The sequence below is a fragment of the Mesoplodon densirostris genome, chromosome 18, assembly GCF_025265405.1.
Source record: "Mesoplodon densirostris isolate mMesDen1 chromosome 18, mMesDen1 primary haplotype, whole genome shotgun sequence".
NCBI classification, from domain to species: domain Eukaryota; kingdom Metazoa; phylum Chordata; class Mammalia; order Artiodactyla; family Ziphiidae; genus Mesoplodon; species Mesoplodon densirostris.
The window spans coordinates 60,093,810-60,112,750 of NC_082678.1; the positions used below are offsets into that span (position 1 = coordinate 60,093,810).

At 37.6% G+C, this 18,941-nt stretch overlaps 1 protein-coding gene across 1 annotated transcript in view; it reads right to left on the bottom strand.

Moving 5' to 3' along the window:
- Window positions 1-15,094, bottom strand: part of RAD51C (RAD51 paralog C) — a 29,707-nt gene extending 14,613 nt beyond the window's left edge. Inside the window, exons 1-5 of the mRNA XM_060082258.1 lie at window positions 14,956-15,094; window positions 12,814-13,072; window positions 12,071-12,237; window positions 10,462-10,595; window positions 3,748-3,879 (exon numbers count right to left, since the gene is read on the bottom strand). Coding sequence (XP_059938241.1) covers window positions 3,748-3,879; window positions 10,462-10,595; window positions 12,071-12,237; window positions 12,814-13,072; window positions 14,956-15,073 — 810 coding nt within the window. The 5' untranslated portion in view covers window positions 15,074-15,094. The remainder of the gene's footprint in view (window positions 1-3,747; window positions 3,880-10,461; window positions 10,596-12,070; window positions 12,238-12,813; window positions 13,073-14,955) is intronic.
- Between the last annotated feature and the right edge of the window lie 3,847 nt (window positions 15,095-18,941).

Genomic DNA, 18,941 nt, shown 5'->3' on the forward strand with positions numbered 1-18,941 from the left:
CCGCATACTGCAAAAAAAAAAAAAAAAAAAAGCCAGACATAAAAGACCACATATCGTATGATTCTATTTATATAATATATCCAAAAAGACAAATCCATAGAGACAGAAAGCAGACTAGTGGTTGTTAGTGGCTGAAGGGAGGGTGCAGTGGGGAATGATGGTTAATGGGTAAGGGAGTTCTTTTTGGGGTGATGGAAATGTTCTAAAATTAGCTAGCTGTGATGGTTGCACAACTCTGCAAATATAGTAAAAAGCACTGAACTATGATTTAAAAGGGTTAATTTTATGCTACGTTAATTATATCTAGTAGAGCTGTTAAATTTTTTTCTGATAAAAATCAAATAAATGCATCTCTAAAAGGACTCTCTCCATATCAGTCTGCAAAGACTTAAAAGATTCAAAGTTTGTAAAGAAGTGGGAAAACAACAATTCTCATGCATGTTATACACATGAAATTAATATATTGTAAATCAAAATATCTCAAAAAAATCTATCTTCTATTTTAGAAAAAAAGTATAATTGGAATCTAATCAAGAGGAAACATCACAGAAACCCAAAATTGTAACTTTTTTTTTTTTGCCACGCCACGTGGCATGTGGGATCTTAGTTCCCCCACCAGGGATTGAACCCGTGCCCCTGCACTGGGAGCATGGAGTCTTAACCACTGGACGGCCAGGGAAGTCCCCACAGAAACCCAAAATTCAGAGATAATCTCTAAAATCACCGGCTTCTATTCTTCAATACAGCAATGTCACAAAAACAAAGAAAGGCAACTAAAGAGATACAACATCTAAAGGCAATACACGATTCCAGTTGGCAAAAAGAACGGGAAAAATTTGCTGTGAAGGACATCATTGGGATAATTGACAGAACAGGAATATGGATTATATATTAAAGTGCTGTATCAATATTAAATTTCCTACATTTGATAACTATACTGTGTACACATATGAGAATATTCTTGTTCTTAGGAAATACACACTGAATATTATCAGATAAAAGGATATGATATATGCAACTCTTTTCAAAGTGTTCAGAAAAATATATACATAAACTGTGTGTGTGTTTGTGTATGTATAGAAAGAGAGTGGGGAGAGAGAATAAGAATGAAAAAGCAAACCTTGGGAAAGGTTATATGGGAGTTCTTTGTACTATTCAAATCAACAAAATAAATAAAATTTTATCTTTTCCCCACTGAACTAAAAAAAAAAAAAAAAAAAAAAGAAAGGATTCCCATTCATTGTTGTAGAGAATATACTTTGGAATACGCTTTCTGAGGGCAATTTGATAATATATTACAAAAGGTTTAAAAAAGAGATATATCACTGGCTTAAAACTTTCAGAAATAACTGGACACACAGACAAAGAAGCATATATAAAGTTGTTGACTCCAGTGTTTTACATGGTGAAACACTGGAGCCAACTTTAAAGACAATCAATAGAGAGAGAGGTGGTTAAAAAACTATGCCACAACCATACAGTAGAATACTATATAGATGTTAAGGTAAGGTACATTTATAAAGTAGTATGTATGGGAAGAGGTTCATAGTATATTAAGTGAAAAACAAAAAACTGCTTTGCTTGATTGGTTTTAATATGATTTCACTTAAAAAATATGTTTATGTTTGTACAGAATAAGTTTGGAAAAATATATATAACAAACAACAATAATCATCTCTGGGTAATAGATAATATAATTGCTTACTTTCTACACTTTCGATTGCTTATAACTTTTTTTACAGCAAGCAAATATAACTTAAAATTGTAAAATATACTTATTAGCAAAGGTCATATATGCTTCTATAGATGCTAACTGGGAAATTAAAAATCAAGCAAAGAAGAATTTATAAACTAAGAAGAGAAAGTATGCACTCAACCCACAAAGTCCTACCTCTAGAAGTAGCTACTGTAAATGTTTTGGTCCTTTCAGATCTTTTTCTTCATATGTATAAATATAAATGCACATATATAACTTCTGTTTTCTTCAAAAATTGGGATCACAGGGCTTCCCTGGTGGCGCAGTGGTTGAGAGTCCGCCTGCCGATGCAGGGGACATGGGCTCGTGCCCCGGTCCGGGAAGATCCCACATGCCGCGGAGTGGCTAGGCCCGTAAGCCATGGCCGCTGAGCCTGTGCTCCGCAACAGGAGAGGCCACAACAGTGAGAGGCCCGTGTACCGCAAAAAAAAAAAAAAAAAAAAAAAAAAAAAAAAGAAATTGGGATCACACTAAATATATTATTATGTAAGTTGAATTTTTTCACTTACTCATATATCTGGATATAACTTCTTCCATGTTAGTGCATGTACATTTACATTACTCTTCTTAAACACTGCATAGTATTCCATGTCGTTATTTAGATTACTTTTTTTTTTTGGCTGAGCCATGCAGCACAGCTTGCAGGATATCAGTTCCCCAATCAGGGATTGAACCCAGGCCATGGCAGTGAAAGCCTGGAATCCTAACCACTAGACCACCAGGGAACTCCCTAGATTACTTTTTTAATCAGAAAAGATGAAACTATTTCTGTTAAAAAACAAAAACCTACGGAACTATGCAACCCATTAGCCTTGAGTGCCCCCTACTGGGGACTCTCCACTGATATTAACAGAATGCTAAATTACAAATTAATGCCAAGAAATAATTCAAAGACAGGACACTATGTTTTCAGCATATGGCAAAAAAAATCTAAAAACTCAAAAGAAAAAATGTATGTTTTGAAATGATTTTATTGAGGAGTTACTTACATATGCTGTATTACAGCCTTGTGCAAAGGACTCTAATTGGCAGTGAAGACAAGAAAATCAAGGTAAGCAGTTTGATCTTCTCCCATCTCCCTCCCAGACAAGTGTGTATATTTGTGTCAGTGGTAGGATGAGGTTTCAAAGAGAGAAGTGAAAACAGGCAATAAAAAAAAGTTTTTACCTCACTCCTTTTGTTTGTTTGTTTTTGTTTTGGGTTTTTTTTGGCCACAACACACAGCACGCAGGATCTCAGTTCCCCGACCAGGGATCAAATTCGCACCCATTGCAGTGGAAGCACAGAGTCCTAACCACTGGACCACCAGGGAATCCCCTACCTCACTCCTTTTATCTCTTTACTTCTGAACTTATCTTTACGTCTCTCCTCACACTACAAATCTAGAAGCGTTAGCTCCACCTCTAAACATCTAGGTTGTTTACACTATGTGATTTTTCTATCCATCTGAGTCTGTGATTATACACTATGTAATAATCAAAGACTCAAGAGTAAAAGAAAAATGGGGATGTTGGAAGAGCTTACCTGAAAAACATCAAATATGTTACAAAGAAAACAATGCAATTATCAAAGATGACATTTCTTTATCAAAGTCCGTTTTTATAATATGGCATCTTGATTATGCTTTTTATTTGCCAGGAAAACTGATATACAACACTTATGACTGGATTTAATATTTTTTATAGAAACCAAAACAAAACAAAACTACATTCAGAACTGTATATCTATATTATTTGCTTTTAGTCAAGCAAATTCTATATTTGCTATTTCTAGACTGTAACATTTTATTTTTTTACTTTTATTTATTTATTTATGTTTGGTCGTGCTGTGTGGCATGCGGGATCTTAGTTCCCTGACCCGGGATTAAATCTGTGCCCCCGACAGTGGAAGCATGAAATCCTAACCACTAGACTGCCAGGGAATTCCCTAGACTTTAACATTTTATATAATCTTGACTTTATAATAAAACTCCCTTTAGTAGTAATACTTACAGCTAATCTGTGGTTATTTGCAAGGCTGATCATTTGCTGCGCTAGGCCATTTAGTAATCGAGTACGAAGGGATAGGTCATCTAGGTCATGACGAAAAGGAAAAGCAATGCCATCCACTATCACTAATCGAACCTAAATAAAGAAGAGATAATGATATTAGGTTTGGTATTTAAAATAAAATAATAAATGGCAACCAAAAAGCAGAGTCCACCACAGAAAAAAAAAACATTTTTCACAGATCTAGAACAAAAAAAATTTTAATTTATATGGAAACACAAAAGACCCCAAATACCCAAAGCAATCTTGAGAAAGAAAAACGGAGCTGGAGGAATCAGGCTCCCTAACTTCAGGCTCTACTATAAAGCTACAGTAATCAAAACAGTATGGTACTGGCACAAAAACAGAAACAGATCAATATGAAACAGGATAGAAAGCCCAGAGATAAATCTACACACATATGGTCACCTAACCTATGACAAAGGAGGCAAGAATGTACAATGGAGAAAAGACAGTCTCTTCAGTAAGTGGTGCTGGGAAAACTGGACAGCTACATGAAAAAGAATGAACACCATACACAAAAATAAACTCAAAATGGATTAAAGACCTAAATGTAAGGCCAGACACTATCAAATTCTTAGAGGAAAATATAGGCAGAACACTCTTTGACATAAATCACAGCAAGATCTTTTTTGACCCACTTCCTAGAGTAACAAAAAAAATAAAATAAACAAATGGGACCTAATGAAACTTAAAAGCTTTTGCACAGCAAAGTAAACCATAAACAAGACAAAAAGACAACCCTCAGAATGGGACAAAATATTTGCAAATGAAGCAACAGACAGGAGATTAATCTCCACAATTTACAAGCAGCTCATGCAGCTCAGTATCAAAAAAACAAACAACCCAATCAAAAAATGGGCAGAAGACCTAAACAGACATTTCTCCAAAGAAGACATACAGATGGGCAACAAACACATGAAAAGATACTCAACATAGCTAATTATTAGAGAAATGCAAATCAAAACTACAGTGAGGTATCACCTCACACCAGTCAGAATGGCCATCATCAAAAAATCTACACACAGGGCTTTCCTGGTGGCACAGTGGTTGAGAGTCTGCCTGCTGATGCAGGGGACAGGGGTTTGTGCCCCGGTCCGGGAAGATCCCACATGCCGCGGAGTGGCTGGGCCCATGAGCCATGGCCGCTGAGCCTGCACGTCTGGAGCCTGTGCTCCACAATGGGAGAGGCCACAACAGTGAGAGGCCCGCGTACCGCAAAAAAAAAAAAAAAAAATCTACAAACAATAAATGCTGGAGAGGGTGTGGAGAAAAGGGAACGCTCCTGCACTGTTGGTGGGAATGTAAATTGTTACAGGCACTATGGAGAACAATATGGAGGTTCCTCAAAAAAGTAAAAATAGAGCTACCATATGATCCAGCAATTGCACTCCTGAGCATAAATCTGGAGAAAACCAAAATTCAAAAAGATATTTACATGCACCAAATGTTCACTGGAGCAGTATTTACAATAACCAGGACATGGAAGCGACCTAAGTATCCATCAACAGATGAATGGATAAAGAAGATGTGGTATACATATACAATGGAATATTACTCAGCCATAAAAAAGAATCAAATAATGCCATTTGCAGCAACATGAATAGACCTAAGGATTACCATACTAAGTAAGCCAGACAAATATCATATGGTATCACTTATATGTGAAATCTAAAAAATGATACAAACTTATTTACAAAACAGAAACAGACTCACAGACTTAGAAAACAAACTTATGGTTACCAAAGGGGAAAGGTGGGAGGAGAGGGATAAATTAGGAGGTTGGGAAGAAAAAAAGGAAAAACAGAAATGGTAAAAATTCATCAAACTCAACAACAACAAAAACACAGGAAGCTAATCAATTCAGCAAAAAAATACCCCTCTGTTGTCTCACTTTCATCATGCGTGTTAATGTAAGCAAAAATATCAAGCAGCGTTTATGTTAAAACAGTACCTGTTCCTCAGTGATGGGAGCAACTTCTTTGCTGAATTGGACAGCCATCAAGTGCTTATTGGTAGCTTAATTTTGCCAAATAATGGCATAGGTCAGATATGGATAAATAAGTTTAGCAAAATTCAAATCGATGAAAACCTCATACATTGGTGGTGGGAATGTAAAATGGTTCAGCAACTGTGAAAAACAGTTTTGCAAGGCCTCAAAAAGTTAAACATAGAATTACCATATGATCCAGCAATTTTGCTCCTAGGTATATACCCAAAAGCATTAAAAATTGGTACAAAAACAAATATGTGTATACACATTTCATAGCAGCACAATTCATAAAAATCAAGAGATGGAATCAGTCTGAATGCCCATCAACAGAATATTATTCAGCCATAGAAAGGGACGAAGTTCTGACACATGCTACAAAGTGTATGAACACTGAACATGTTACGCTAAGTGGAAAAAAACAGACAAAAAAAGTCACATATCACATGATTCCATTCATATGCAATATCCAGAGTAGGTAAATCCATAGAGACAAAAACAGATTGGTGGTTGCCAGGGGCTTTGTAGGGAGGGAGGAATAGGGAGCAACTCCTTAATGGGGACAAGTTTCCTCTTAAGGTGACAAAAACATTTTGGAACTAGATACAGGTAGTGGTTGTACAACATTGTGAATGTACGAACTGCACTGAATTGCTCACTTTAAAATGCTGTATTTTATTACGTGAATTTGACCTCAATAAAAAATCAAATCAACAAAAGCTTTTTGTAAGACTCAACTGGTTATACAGAATTTACAATAATGAATACTGTACATTTTATTACTTACAAATTGTGTGTTATACGTTCTTTATATAAGCAACTTTATAATAAACTTATGTATGTATATATGTGCATATATTCTTTTCCTGGAAAGTCAGTCATTAAACATTTACCAGCATACCAACGGAGAGATAGGAAGACTCAGATCACAGATATATTTATTTAGTGGTTCTCAAAGGCCAGAAGGCAGTGGGATGACATATTCAAATTGCTGAAAGGAAAAAACTGACAACAAAGAATTGTATATCTAGCAAAAGTATTCCTCAAAAATGAAGCAGCAATTAAGAGACTCACAGATAAATAAAAACAAAGTTCATCACTAGTAGACCTATTGTACAAGAAATGCTAAGAAGAGCCCTTCAGGCTGAAATGAAAAGACAGTGGACAGTACAGTAACTCAAATCCACACACAGAAATAAACAGCTGTAAATGTAACTATATAAATAAACCTAAAAAGTCAGCATTAATGTATCTTTAGTTTGTAACACCTTATTTTCTGATATGCTTTAAAAGATAACTGTATAAAACAATAACGAAAAATCTATGGTAATCGGCACACAATGTATAAAGATATAATGTGTGACAATAACAACATAAAGAGTGTTAAAAGCAGCCATATAGCAGCAAGGTTTTTGTATATTGTTGAAACTAAATAGGTACTAGTTCAAACTATACTGCTATGAATTAAGATGTTAATTGTAATCCCCAGGGCAACTAATAACTAAAAAATATATAGTAAAAGAAACAAGGGAATCAAAATGGTATACTAGAAAATAACAATCTAATAAAAAAAGAAAGCAGTAATGGAGAAACTGAGAAGTAAGGTATAAGACATATAGAAAAAAAATAGCAAAATGGCATAAGTACCTCCCTACGAGCAAGCATGTTAAACGTAAATGAATTAAACTCTCCAATTAAAAGGCAGAGATTGGCAGAATGGATTTAAAAAATGACCCAACTGTAGGCTTTCTACAAGAAACTCACTTTAAGTCCAAAGATACATATAAGTTAGGTGTGAAAGGATGGAAAAAGATATTCCCTGCAAACAGTAACCAAAGAGAGCTGGAGTGGCCAGACAAAAGAGACTTTAAGACAAATACTGTTACAAGAGACAAAGAAGGACACTATAATAATAAAAGGGTCAGTCCATTAAGAAGATATAACAATTATAGGGAATTCCCTGGCGGTGCAGTGGTTAGGACTCAGTGTTTTCACTGCCGTGGCCTGGGTTCAATTCCTGGTCAGGGAACTAAGATCCTGAAAGCCAAAAAAAATACAAAAAGAAGATATAACAATTATAAATATAAAGAGACCTAACAACAAAGCCCTAAAATATATAAAGCAAAAACTGATAAAATTAAAGAAAGAGGACTTCCCTGGTGGCATAGTGGTTAAGAATTCACCTGCCAATGCAGGGGACATGGGTTCGAGCTCTGGTCGGGGAAGATCCCACATGCCTTGGAGCAACTAAGCTTGTGCGCCACATCTACTGAGCCTGCGCTCTAGAGCCCGCGAGCCAAAACTACTGAAGCCCGCGTGCCTAGAGCCTGTGCTCCTCAACAACAGAAGCCACCGCAATAAGAAGCCCACGCACCTCAATGAAGAGTAGCCCTCGCTTGCTGCAACTAGAGAAGGCCTACGTGCAGCAAAGGAGACCCAATGCAGCCAAAAATTAATTAATTAATAATTTTTAAAAATAAAATTTTTTAAAAAATCAAAGAAAGAAACAAAACAGTTCTACAGTAATAACTGGCAATTTCAAACAGCCCATATTCAATGATGGATATAACTGGACAAAAGATAAACAAGGAAAGAAAAGACTTAACAACACTATAAATCAACTAGAATTAGCAGATATATACATACAACACTCCACGCAACAGCAGCCTACACATTCTTCTCAAGTGCACGTGGAACGTCCCCCTGCATAGACCAGATGTTAGGTCACAAAATAAGTCTCAAATTTATAAAGATGGAATCATATAAAGTTATCTTCTCTGACCAGAATGGAATAAAATTAGAAACCAACAAAAGGACATTTGAAAAATTCACAAATATGTGGAAATCAAACAACACACTTTTTTTTTTTGGCGGTACGCAGGCCTCTCACTGTTGTGGCCTCTCCCGTTGAGGAGCACAGGCTCCAGACGTGCAGGCTCAGCAGCCATGGCTCATGGGCCCAGCCGCTCTGCGGCATGTGGGATCTTCCCGGACCAGGGCACAAACCTGTGTCCCCTGCATTGGCAGGCGGACTCTCAACCACTGCGCCACCAGGGAAGCCCAACATACTCTTAAATAAACAAAGAGTCAAAGAACTCAAAATGGAAATTGGAAAGTACTTAAAGGTAAATGAATATTAAAAAATAATATACCAAAATTTATGGGATACAGTAAAAGCAGTGCTCAGAGGAAAATGTATAGCTCTAAACAACTATATTAAAAAAAAAGAGGGAATTTCCTGGCAGTCCAGCAGTTAGGACTGCATCATTGCCAAGGGCCTGGATTCAATCCCTGGTTGGGGAACTAAGATTCCACAAGCCACATGGTGCAGCAAATAAATAAATAAATGTTTTTAAAAAAGGAAATAAAGATCTCAAACCAATATCCTAAAATTCTACTTTAAAGAAAAAGTAGAGCAAACTAATCCCAAATAAAGTAGAAGAAAGTAATGAAAATTAAAGTGAAAATAATCAAAATAGACAAGAGACAAACAATTGGAAAAATCACTGAAATCAAAAGTTGATTCTTTGAGGGACTTCCCTGGTGGTGCAGTGGTTAAGAATCTGACTGCCAGTTCAGGGGACACAGGTTCAAGCCCTAGTCTGGGAAGATCCCATATGCCGTGGAGCAACTAAGCCCGTGTGCCACAACTACTGAGCCTGCATGCCACAACTACTGAAGCCCACGTGCCTAGAGCCTGTGCTCCGCAGCAAGAGGAGCCAGCGCGATGAGAAGCCCACGCACCGCAACGAAGAGTAGCCCCTGCTCGCCACAACTAGAGAAAGCCTGCGCGTGGCTATGAAGGACCCAACGCAGCCAAAAATAAAATTAATTAATTAATCAGTTTTTTTAAAAAGAGAGATTTTTTTTTTAAAAAAAGAAAAAAAGTTGATTCTTTGAAAAGATCAACAAAATTGACAAGCCTTTAACTAAAGTGACTAAGAAAAAGAGAGAAGGTGCAAATCACTCCCGTCAGGAATGGAAGTAGGGACATTACTACCAATCTTATAGAAATAAAAAGCAAAGAGAACATAATGAACATTCGTATGCCAAAAAATTAGATAACCTAGATGAAACGGACAAACTCACTGAAAGACACAAACTACCAAAACTGACTGAAGACACCAAAAATCTGAATAGATTTATAACAAGAGATTGGATCAGTAATCAAAAGCCTTTCAACAAAGAAAAAATCAGGACCAGACGGCTTCACCAGTGAATTCTATAAAATGTTTAAAGAATTTACACCAATTCTTCTCAAAGTGTTCTGAAAAGTAGAGAAGGGAACTTCCTAACTCATTTTATGAAGCCAATATTACACTGATACCAAAGCCAGACAAAGACATCACCAGCAAAGAAAACCACAGACCAATTACAGATGCAAAAATCCTCAACAAAATGCTAGGAAACTGAATCTTGTAGTATATTAAAAGGATTTTATATCATGACCAAGCGGGATTTATCCTAGGAATGCAAAGGTGGTTTAATATGAAAATCAATCAATGAAACATACCAGATTAATAGAATGATGGGTGAAAAAAGCCACATAATCGTCTCAATTGATTCAGAAAAAGCATTGACAAAACCCAACACCTTTCATGATAAAATCAATCAACTAATTAGGAATAAAAGAGAGCCTCCTCAACCTGATAAAGATGGAGCCATACCTTTGAGTGTTCTGAAAGGAAGTCTGGAAGCAGATAAACTTGTGCCAATAGCTCTGTGTAGTCACGACAACGAAAATAATAAATATGGGAAAGAATATTTTCAAGAGTGAAATCCTGCAAAGCTTTTGGGTGCTCTGAAATAAACAACAAAACAATTTTAAAATAGTTTTACCTGTCATTTCACAAACTATCATTTCATAGTTCCTGACCTCTTATTTTCACCTTTTCCACTGTTTCCTTACATACCAGACTATCTAGAAATTGTTTAGACACATACACAACTAGAGTTTTAACGTCCATCTTTTCATATTTCTAGTTATTGGCTTCCATTGAATAGAAGTGACACAATGGAATTTCTTTCTTGTTTTTTTTCATAAGACTCCAAATCAAAAGTTAAAAGGAAAAATGTTGAAAAGAAGCATATTTTTCCCTTAAATGCCATAGTATAATTTGATATTTAAGTAGAAACAATGATATAAAATAAAATTCTCTCCTTAGATTTGTTTTTTTTAAATAACCAGATTGGTTCTGGACATATTTCAGAGAGAAACAAGTTAAAAATCATTGCATTTAAAAACGTACTTAAGTTTTAACGCTGAAAGAAAAACCAAGAAATTAAATTTCAGAAAATATTGCCTATTACAAATATACATTTAACCAGTTCATTTTTAACCAAAAAACAACAGCTTAATCACACACCACTCATTAAAAACTATATTCCAGGGCTACATCCACAATATTTACAAGATCTTAAGACACTATTACAAATTACACCTGTGACATGGATAGCTTACAGGACTTTCAATAGATATACTGGTCATTGGTTAAAAAGGACACCTATTACTACAATGAAAATAAAAATATTCAGCTGATTATATTCATTTAAAGGGAATACAAACATCTTAGGAAAAGCATTATATTTTTTAACATTTCTAGAGAAAAGAATAAGGACTGCACATCCAAAAATAAAATACAATAAAGCAAAAGAAAACAGTCAAACCAGAAACCATTTAATTTTATGAGTAATTGAAGGACAAGAACTTGAAAACAAATTACCTTAAAAAAAAACTTTTTTAATCTAACACTTTATTTCCACATAATAAGTGCAGAAAAGCTTCCCAACACTTTTAACAATACAATTAACATAGTCGTGAAGTCAAGTACGTACTACTCAGAGCCACATAAGGTCAATCAGCCTAATTTTCCAAACATTTCCAGACATGGTTTTTCAAGGCCACCCTTGGTTTTTGGCAAAACCAGTATCAAAGTCAATATACACTGAACGCATTGACACAACATTTAATACTTACAGTAAGGTGTCCAGTAACATTAGCTAACACCTGGCAGGCCAGAGCATGATGATTTGAAGTCATACACTGAAATACAGGTTTTGTCCCAGAGCTCCTGCAGTAAAAAGTGAGGGCCATAAAAGGGGAAGAAAAGGCCAGCCCAGGTGTGGCATTTCTCAATTTGTAAGAGAAGTATGAGAGTTTAATACTAGTACACGGTCCAGTCATTAAGCTTCACGTTCCAAATGGTCTCTTGCTTGAGATGGATACAAATGAAAATTACTTTTATTATACAGAAAAAAGAGCACTTGCTAACTTACCTTCTCCCATATGTGTTCCTGCTATAAGCTGCAGGTGTTGAATGCAGGCATTAGCAAGGTCTACCACTCTATCAACCATAAAACTCCCCTCTGTATCAATAAAAACTGCTTCACCTTCCACTCCTCCAAAACATTCTGGTATCTGCACATCTACTGCCAACTGCATACTGTCAAGAGAAAGAACTGAAATGACCAAGTCATTATCATGATGATCTAAGGCAGTGTTTTTCAAACTCCAGATCACAACCCATTAGATACCACTAAATATTTTATAGGTATAAATATACTCTGCAAAGTAAGAGAGATGGTTGACTCTCCACAGCTCCAAACATACGTGAATCAACTGATGAATGGATTAGGGGGAGCGTGTGCCTATAAAACCACAATTAAGGACTCTTTAGTGGTTTTTAGGCTTCTGGGAATGGAACCCTTTATTATACAAAAATCTACTTTCAAACATTTGGCTTTCAAATATATTCTCAGGAATTAATTCTATAATAAAGTAGAAGACTGCTTGTTGACCCCACTGACCACACTATACTGTTGCAAAAGAAACACTTTTTAATATCAAAATAATTGTATCAATTTATCAAGATGGGGTGCTGAAGTAAGGCAAATGTTGATTTGTTTGATGCACACAAAATTAAGAGCACATACATGCCTTTTTTGGTCTCCTAACTGTATACCCACAACACAATACTCTGTTAGTTACATAAATGTAAGAGGGGAACATTTTATTTTACCATAATTGTGTTTTTCCAACACCTGGTGCACCACAAATTTCTGTTGTTTTGGTTAAGGGTATGCCACCCCCAAGAATATTATCTAGTGCGGAACAGAAGGTAATTATGGAACTCTGGGTATGCTCCTGCTCAAGAAGTTCCAGTGCTGTGCACTTCTTGCCTGACTCAGCTGTACCAGAATAACTTGTTTTATTTGTGAGACATTCTCTTCTTATAATTTGCAGAGTTTCTAAGGCTTCCTCTTTAGATATCCCAACTTCTGAAAGTAAGAAACAGAAACAAAAACATCTGATTTTAGAAATTTGAAAGTCATATGTTATTGAGTTGTCTTCATTAATTTTAATTTTTAAATAACAAGAATGATGCCAAGAGTAGAGAAACATAAAAATGTAACATTCGATTAACTATTTAATTTTTCAAGTTAACAAAGGCATTTATCTATGTTTTCTTAGTCTTCACATACTTAAAAGGTTTATCTATTACCTCAGAAACAGAATTCAGAAACTTAAACCTCTAAAGCATTTTTGAGTACCTACAAGAGTATCTATCTCAGAAGGTAGAAATGAAAATGTCCTTTTTTTTTCCCTTTTGGTCCTTTTACTACCTCTTTGGTCTTTTACTATCTCTTTTGGTCTTATGAAGCCATAATAAACTTGCTCTCATAAGGTATACAAATTATTTTTTAGAAAAGAATGAAAATGGCCTCTTTAACTGCCTAAAACAAGACGCAGATTTAAGAAGTGCATGTGCATGTATTATTCATGAAAACATTGGAATGAAAAATTCATGGATCACTGCAAACTATTTAATAAGAAAAATTATTTGATGCACCAATAGCTTAAACAATACACTTATGCTTCCTCAACTATACAATTTCATTCCTGACAACATGGCCTAAGAAGTAAAATGGAAATTACAAAACAAGCTGCTTATGGAAGAAATAATGGAGAGGATATCACTTATGAGTTTGATATATCAGTGCTTGATCGGGTAAGGATATGAACTATAAATTTGGTGCTAACAAAAGACATTAATGGTGCTAAGGAAATGAAAATTCCATCCAATTTAAGAGCCTTAACTCGTCTGATTACTTAGGTTTGTCATTCCTGACTGCACCACTTACTATGTAGTTACTATGCATGGGCAAGTTACTTCTTTATACCTCAGACTTTTCTTCTACAAAATGGGAATGAAACAACACACATAAAAACCTTGGTAGAACACTAAGCCCATCCAAAATGCTTAATAATTGTTAGCTACTATTATCATTTAGATTCTCTCATTTCTTTTTTGTAAAACCAACCTGTTGAAAGAAAATGAGCCCATCAAACTTTGGGGGATACAGTCTTTGGCATAAGACTTAAGACAAATAGTTAACATTGGGTCTACAACATTTGTTCTTGAGTGGAGAGTTGAAACCTTATTTTCCATCGTTAAGGGCAATGACTTAAAATTCTGTTCTATCTTAATAACACAGTTCCGGGCATACTGTAGGGTTATGTGCACAGTGAGGGTGACTGCAGACAGCTTCATCTTTGTGTACCTCAGAAGGAAGTGGTTCCCACCAACATATAATCTACAGTGTTCTGGAATATGAGTTTTTGGGGGTTTTCGGTGAATTATATTAAGAGAAGCGATGTCTTCTTTCTACTGCTTTCTCCAGGTTCGGGGGATTCTACTCCCTTTGTCACTCTTGATTTATCTCATCCTATCGCGAACAGTGCATTTCTTAAATTTAATCCCTGCCCCTTGGATTTTGTAACAGCGAAAATTAGACCGCCTGTCTGGATTTCAATCCTGCCTCCACAACTTCCTAGCCCACTCATAATGAAAAGTTACTTAGCCTCCCAAGCATCAGTTCCTTCATCTATATACTGAACATAACAGTCCACGTTAAAAGGGTTCTTTTGAGTATAAATGAGATAATCCTCAGAGGCTTCAGCAGCCACTGGCAGAGAAAGCAACTGGTGAATGTTTCCAAGACCACAGTTCTAACCATTCAAACCACACTTAAGTGGAGTCAATGAGCTGTTTCACGGTGTAAACGCGGCAGTGGGCGGCGGCAGAATCTGGCCGAGAACGGGGATGGAGGCGGCCCCGATAGCGGCCAGAGTGCCTCAGCTTGTAATGGGAGTCCGTTACCTTTGCTGAGTTCGGAGGGTTTCACCTCTAGGAGTTCCTCAGCAGTCTGGAAACCTGCAGACACCAGCTTCACCCGCACCGCTGGGGATAGGGGCAAACTCACTAAATCCCGCTGCATTTCAAAGCCGAACACCTACGCTCGCAGTTGCGCAGACGCAGAAGCGGCCAAGCCCGCGCACGCGCACCCGCCGCGCCACGTGACGTCAGACGTAAGGCGGAAGGGTGGGGTCCGCGGCGTGGCTGCACGCGGCCTTGGGCTTTGGGGCTCTGCGGCTCTGTGGCTGTGCGGAAGTCTGGTCATTCTTACATATGTTTCCCCGTTTCCATCGTGATTCTTCCAAATCCCATTTAAAGTTTGCACATCAAACGTACATCCTGACAGTAAAAAGATGGATGGAGACCGCAGGATGCAAAGCCAGGCCCAGTGGGTCTTACCACATTTCCTCACCTCCACCCTGACCTGTTGGATGGAGGCCTCAGGGTTGTTAGTAGGAATGATCTCCCTGAATGGGAGCTAAGATACGCACAGACACTGGCATGTTACCGGTTTGGGGTACGGAAGAGTCGTATAAAGAATACTCTCCATCTCCGTAATAGGGTTCCAGGGTCTACGGGTCTTCTTGCCGGATGTCCCCCTTGCTAGGCCCCCTCACTTTTCCCGCCCTCGCTCTCGCGAGGGATTGTGGGCCAGCCCCTCAGAGCCACGGGGCGCGGTCGGCGCCAAATCCCCGCAGCCACCCACGTCTTGCCGCGCGCGAGTCGAGTCTGGAGCGTGATGGTTTGAGACCGTTGGTTCTTAACGGCCTGCCTAGAAGTAGCTGGATAAGTAAGCAAGTATAGTCCCCATAGTGGGCTGGGCATGGGCTCCTCCGGTCCTTGAGAGGGAGGAGGTGGGCTACGCAAGAGCTCCTATTTCTGGTACTGAGTCGGTAAGGGACCACTTCTAAAATAGAGAATTTGGGGGGGAATTGAGAGGCGGTTTGCAAGGTGGCTTGCGAAGTCTTTCCTTGCCCAGGAGAGTATAATTTAAGGGAGAAACTCCTTCCGTTCCTTTAGGCGACGATTCTTAGCCTTGACTTTTCTTCCTAGCTTAAAGGAACTCCCTAAATATTGCAAATCAGAGCCCTTTAAGTACATAAGCTCTAAGGAAGGAAATGTGCTGACCGCTTTAGCAAATCCTACACATTTCCAGTGCTCACAGCCATGCCACAGGAACATAAGGACATGGAATCTCAGAGCAGTTTTTTTGAAACCAAAGTTAAAACCTAGAACCCTTTTTTCTTCCCTGAGCTACCTCCAAATTGTGAGGTAGCTCTTGGAGTGGGGGGGGGGATATTCTAGAAGTATGTGTCCCCCATTTGATAGGGCAAGAAAAGTCTGGTAGGACTAGTCAAAATGTGGTTTATTTGCCACTCTGTACGTTGCTTATCTTCTAGTGTGTTACACATCTGGACATACAGGGAACATTACATAAATGTTGTCCACTGGGAGAATTCATGCTATACTTATCAAGTAACCAGGGTCCTGGGTGAAGAAGAGATGGTGTTAACATACTCAGGGATAGCTCTTCAGGTCGTTCAGTGAAACGCAGTGGAATCGGTCATGTTAGAATTTTGTTTCATTAGCATTGTGGAGTTAAACTAGTCGACTCTATCTGTAGTTATACTGTTACGCATCATTAATATCTTATCCTGACCCTTGAGGTGTTATAATAATTATTGTTTTCATCATCATTCTTAAGATATCTTTAATGCAGTTTGCTCTATAGTCAGGCTTTCAAACTGGGATCCAGTTTTATGAGGCCAGGCACCAGGAAATAACACTGTGGGATTTTTACGGAAGGTGCACCTTCCTATACTGTCAGGTTTTCTCAAATATTTCTTTAGAGAGGGAAGAATTGAATGAGTTAAGTGATGAGCCATTTAAAACACTTTCTATTAAACAAGCATTAATATATTGTAGAGTAAAATGCAAGTATAAATTTTAAGATAAACATAATAGTTTGAAGAAAGATCCAGTTTAAACTGGATGTTTCAGTAGTCTCCCAGATTTTCCTGCGAGTATGTTATTATTTTCCTTTGCAATTTGGGGTTACTTGATTTTGAGAAGTACTGTTACGGGGAAACAAGCATGAGCTTTGGAGTCATACAAATTTGGGTTTGTATCACATCTTGGGAAATAACCAACTGTGAAACTTTCAGCAAGTTACTCAGTTTCCTCGCCTGCAAATGGAAGATAATAATATTTCTTCCATTAGGGGTTGTAAGAAAGATTAAATGAACAAATATGAAGTATTTAGCACAGAAAAGGTACATAACAAATCTTAAGTTTTTTCTCCACTTAAAAATATTATAATATGTATATTCAGTCGAATAAAGCCTTATTGAACACCTAGCTCAGCAGAGTGCCAATGCTATGAGCCTTTAAAAGAAAAACAATGCCTACGGTTGTAAAGTGCCAAAGAAAAGTGCTTTTACGTATTTTATTTTATTTGACTTGATCCTTATAGTAATCCTGTGAACAGTTTACCCAGGTCTCAATTTAAAACTAGCACATTGAAGATTGGATCACTTAAGCAACATTAAATATTTAACCACTAGTTTTGTGCAGGGTGACAGGACTAACAAAAGAATCTATGCCCTCATGGAGCCTTAATCAGTCAGGATTATTATTGAGTTGTGTTGCCTTTCTGACTTGTGTTGTTATCTAGATACAATACTAAGGGTAGGCATGAGCTACTGATACGCTGTCAATATCTATAATTAAATATTCAAATAAAGACACATTTTCATGCTGAGTGGGCTATTTTCTAGAGCTGTGGGAGAGGAATAATGTGAATATTTCTGTTATAGCTGAGAAGTTTATTTTCTTTTAGCATAAGAACATAGAACTTTTAAAACTGGTGACCTTGTGTGTTCAAGTGAATTTGAGAATAGGAAAGATAAATGAGTGCTGTTTGGACTAAGAAAAAAACTCTGAATCAAGGTTTAGCTTTAGAGATGGTTGTGAAAAAGCTTAAGGCCTCAAACATGTGTATTTGGAATAGCAATATCAATTTCACAAGGCCTTGTACATAATGGGAGCTCAAAATATTTGTTGTCCCCAAACTCTTAAACATTGTTCTCACTTGACTTCTGTGATGCCACATCTCTGATTTCATTCCTAGGCATCTGGCTTTTCTGACCTCCTTACAATTTTATCCTCCATAACCAGGGCATGAAATGTTACTGTAAGGCCCCATAGCTGACCTTTAACTGACTATCCAGTTCTGTTGTCTCCTCTCCTTTCTGGTTCTTTCATTCTCTCTCTGTCTCTCTGCGCTCTTATTCACATTCACAGTTCAGTGACTATATGCCAATAATTTGTAAATTTATTTTTCCAGCTCTAACCTGTTCTCTGACCTCCAGATGCAAATATCTAATTGCATACAGCACAGTGCTAAATCTCCATCTCAGCCTATCTTAAACCTAACTCATTATCTTCAGCCCATCCCCAAATCTTTTTGTCCTCTTCCTGCATTCCCTGCCTCCGTGAACTGAATATCCATCCTTCCATCTGCACAAACCAGAAACCTAGGAATCTTCCACACCTCCTTCCCTTTAAGTCTCCATGTTCACTATAACCGCAAACCCTATCAATTTTCTCTCTAAAATATCTCGATCATGTCCATGTCTCTTTTTCTAGGCCAAGCTGTCACCATTTCTCTCCTTTTTTTTTTTTTTGCGGTACGCGGGCCTCTCACTGTTGTGGCCTCTCCTGTTGCGGGGCACAGGCTCCAGACGCGCAGGCTCAGCAGCCATGGCTCACGGGCCCAGCCTCTCCGCGGCCTGTGGGATCTTCCCGGACCGGGGCACGAACCCGTGTCCCCTGCATCAGCAGGCGGACTCTCAACCACTGCGCCACCAGGGAAGCCCTCCTTTTTTTTTTTTTGAAGATTTTTTTTTATGTGGACCATTTTCAAATTCTTTATTGAATTTGTTACAGTA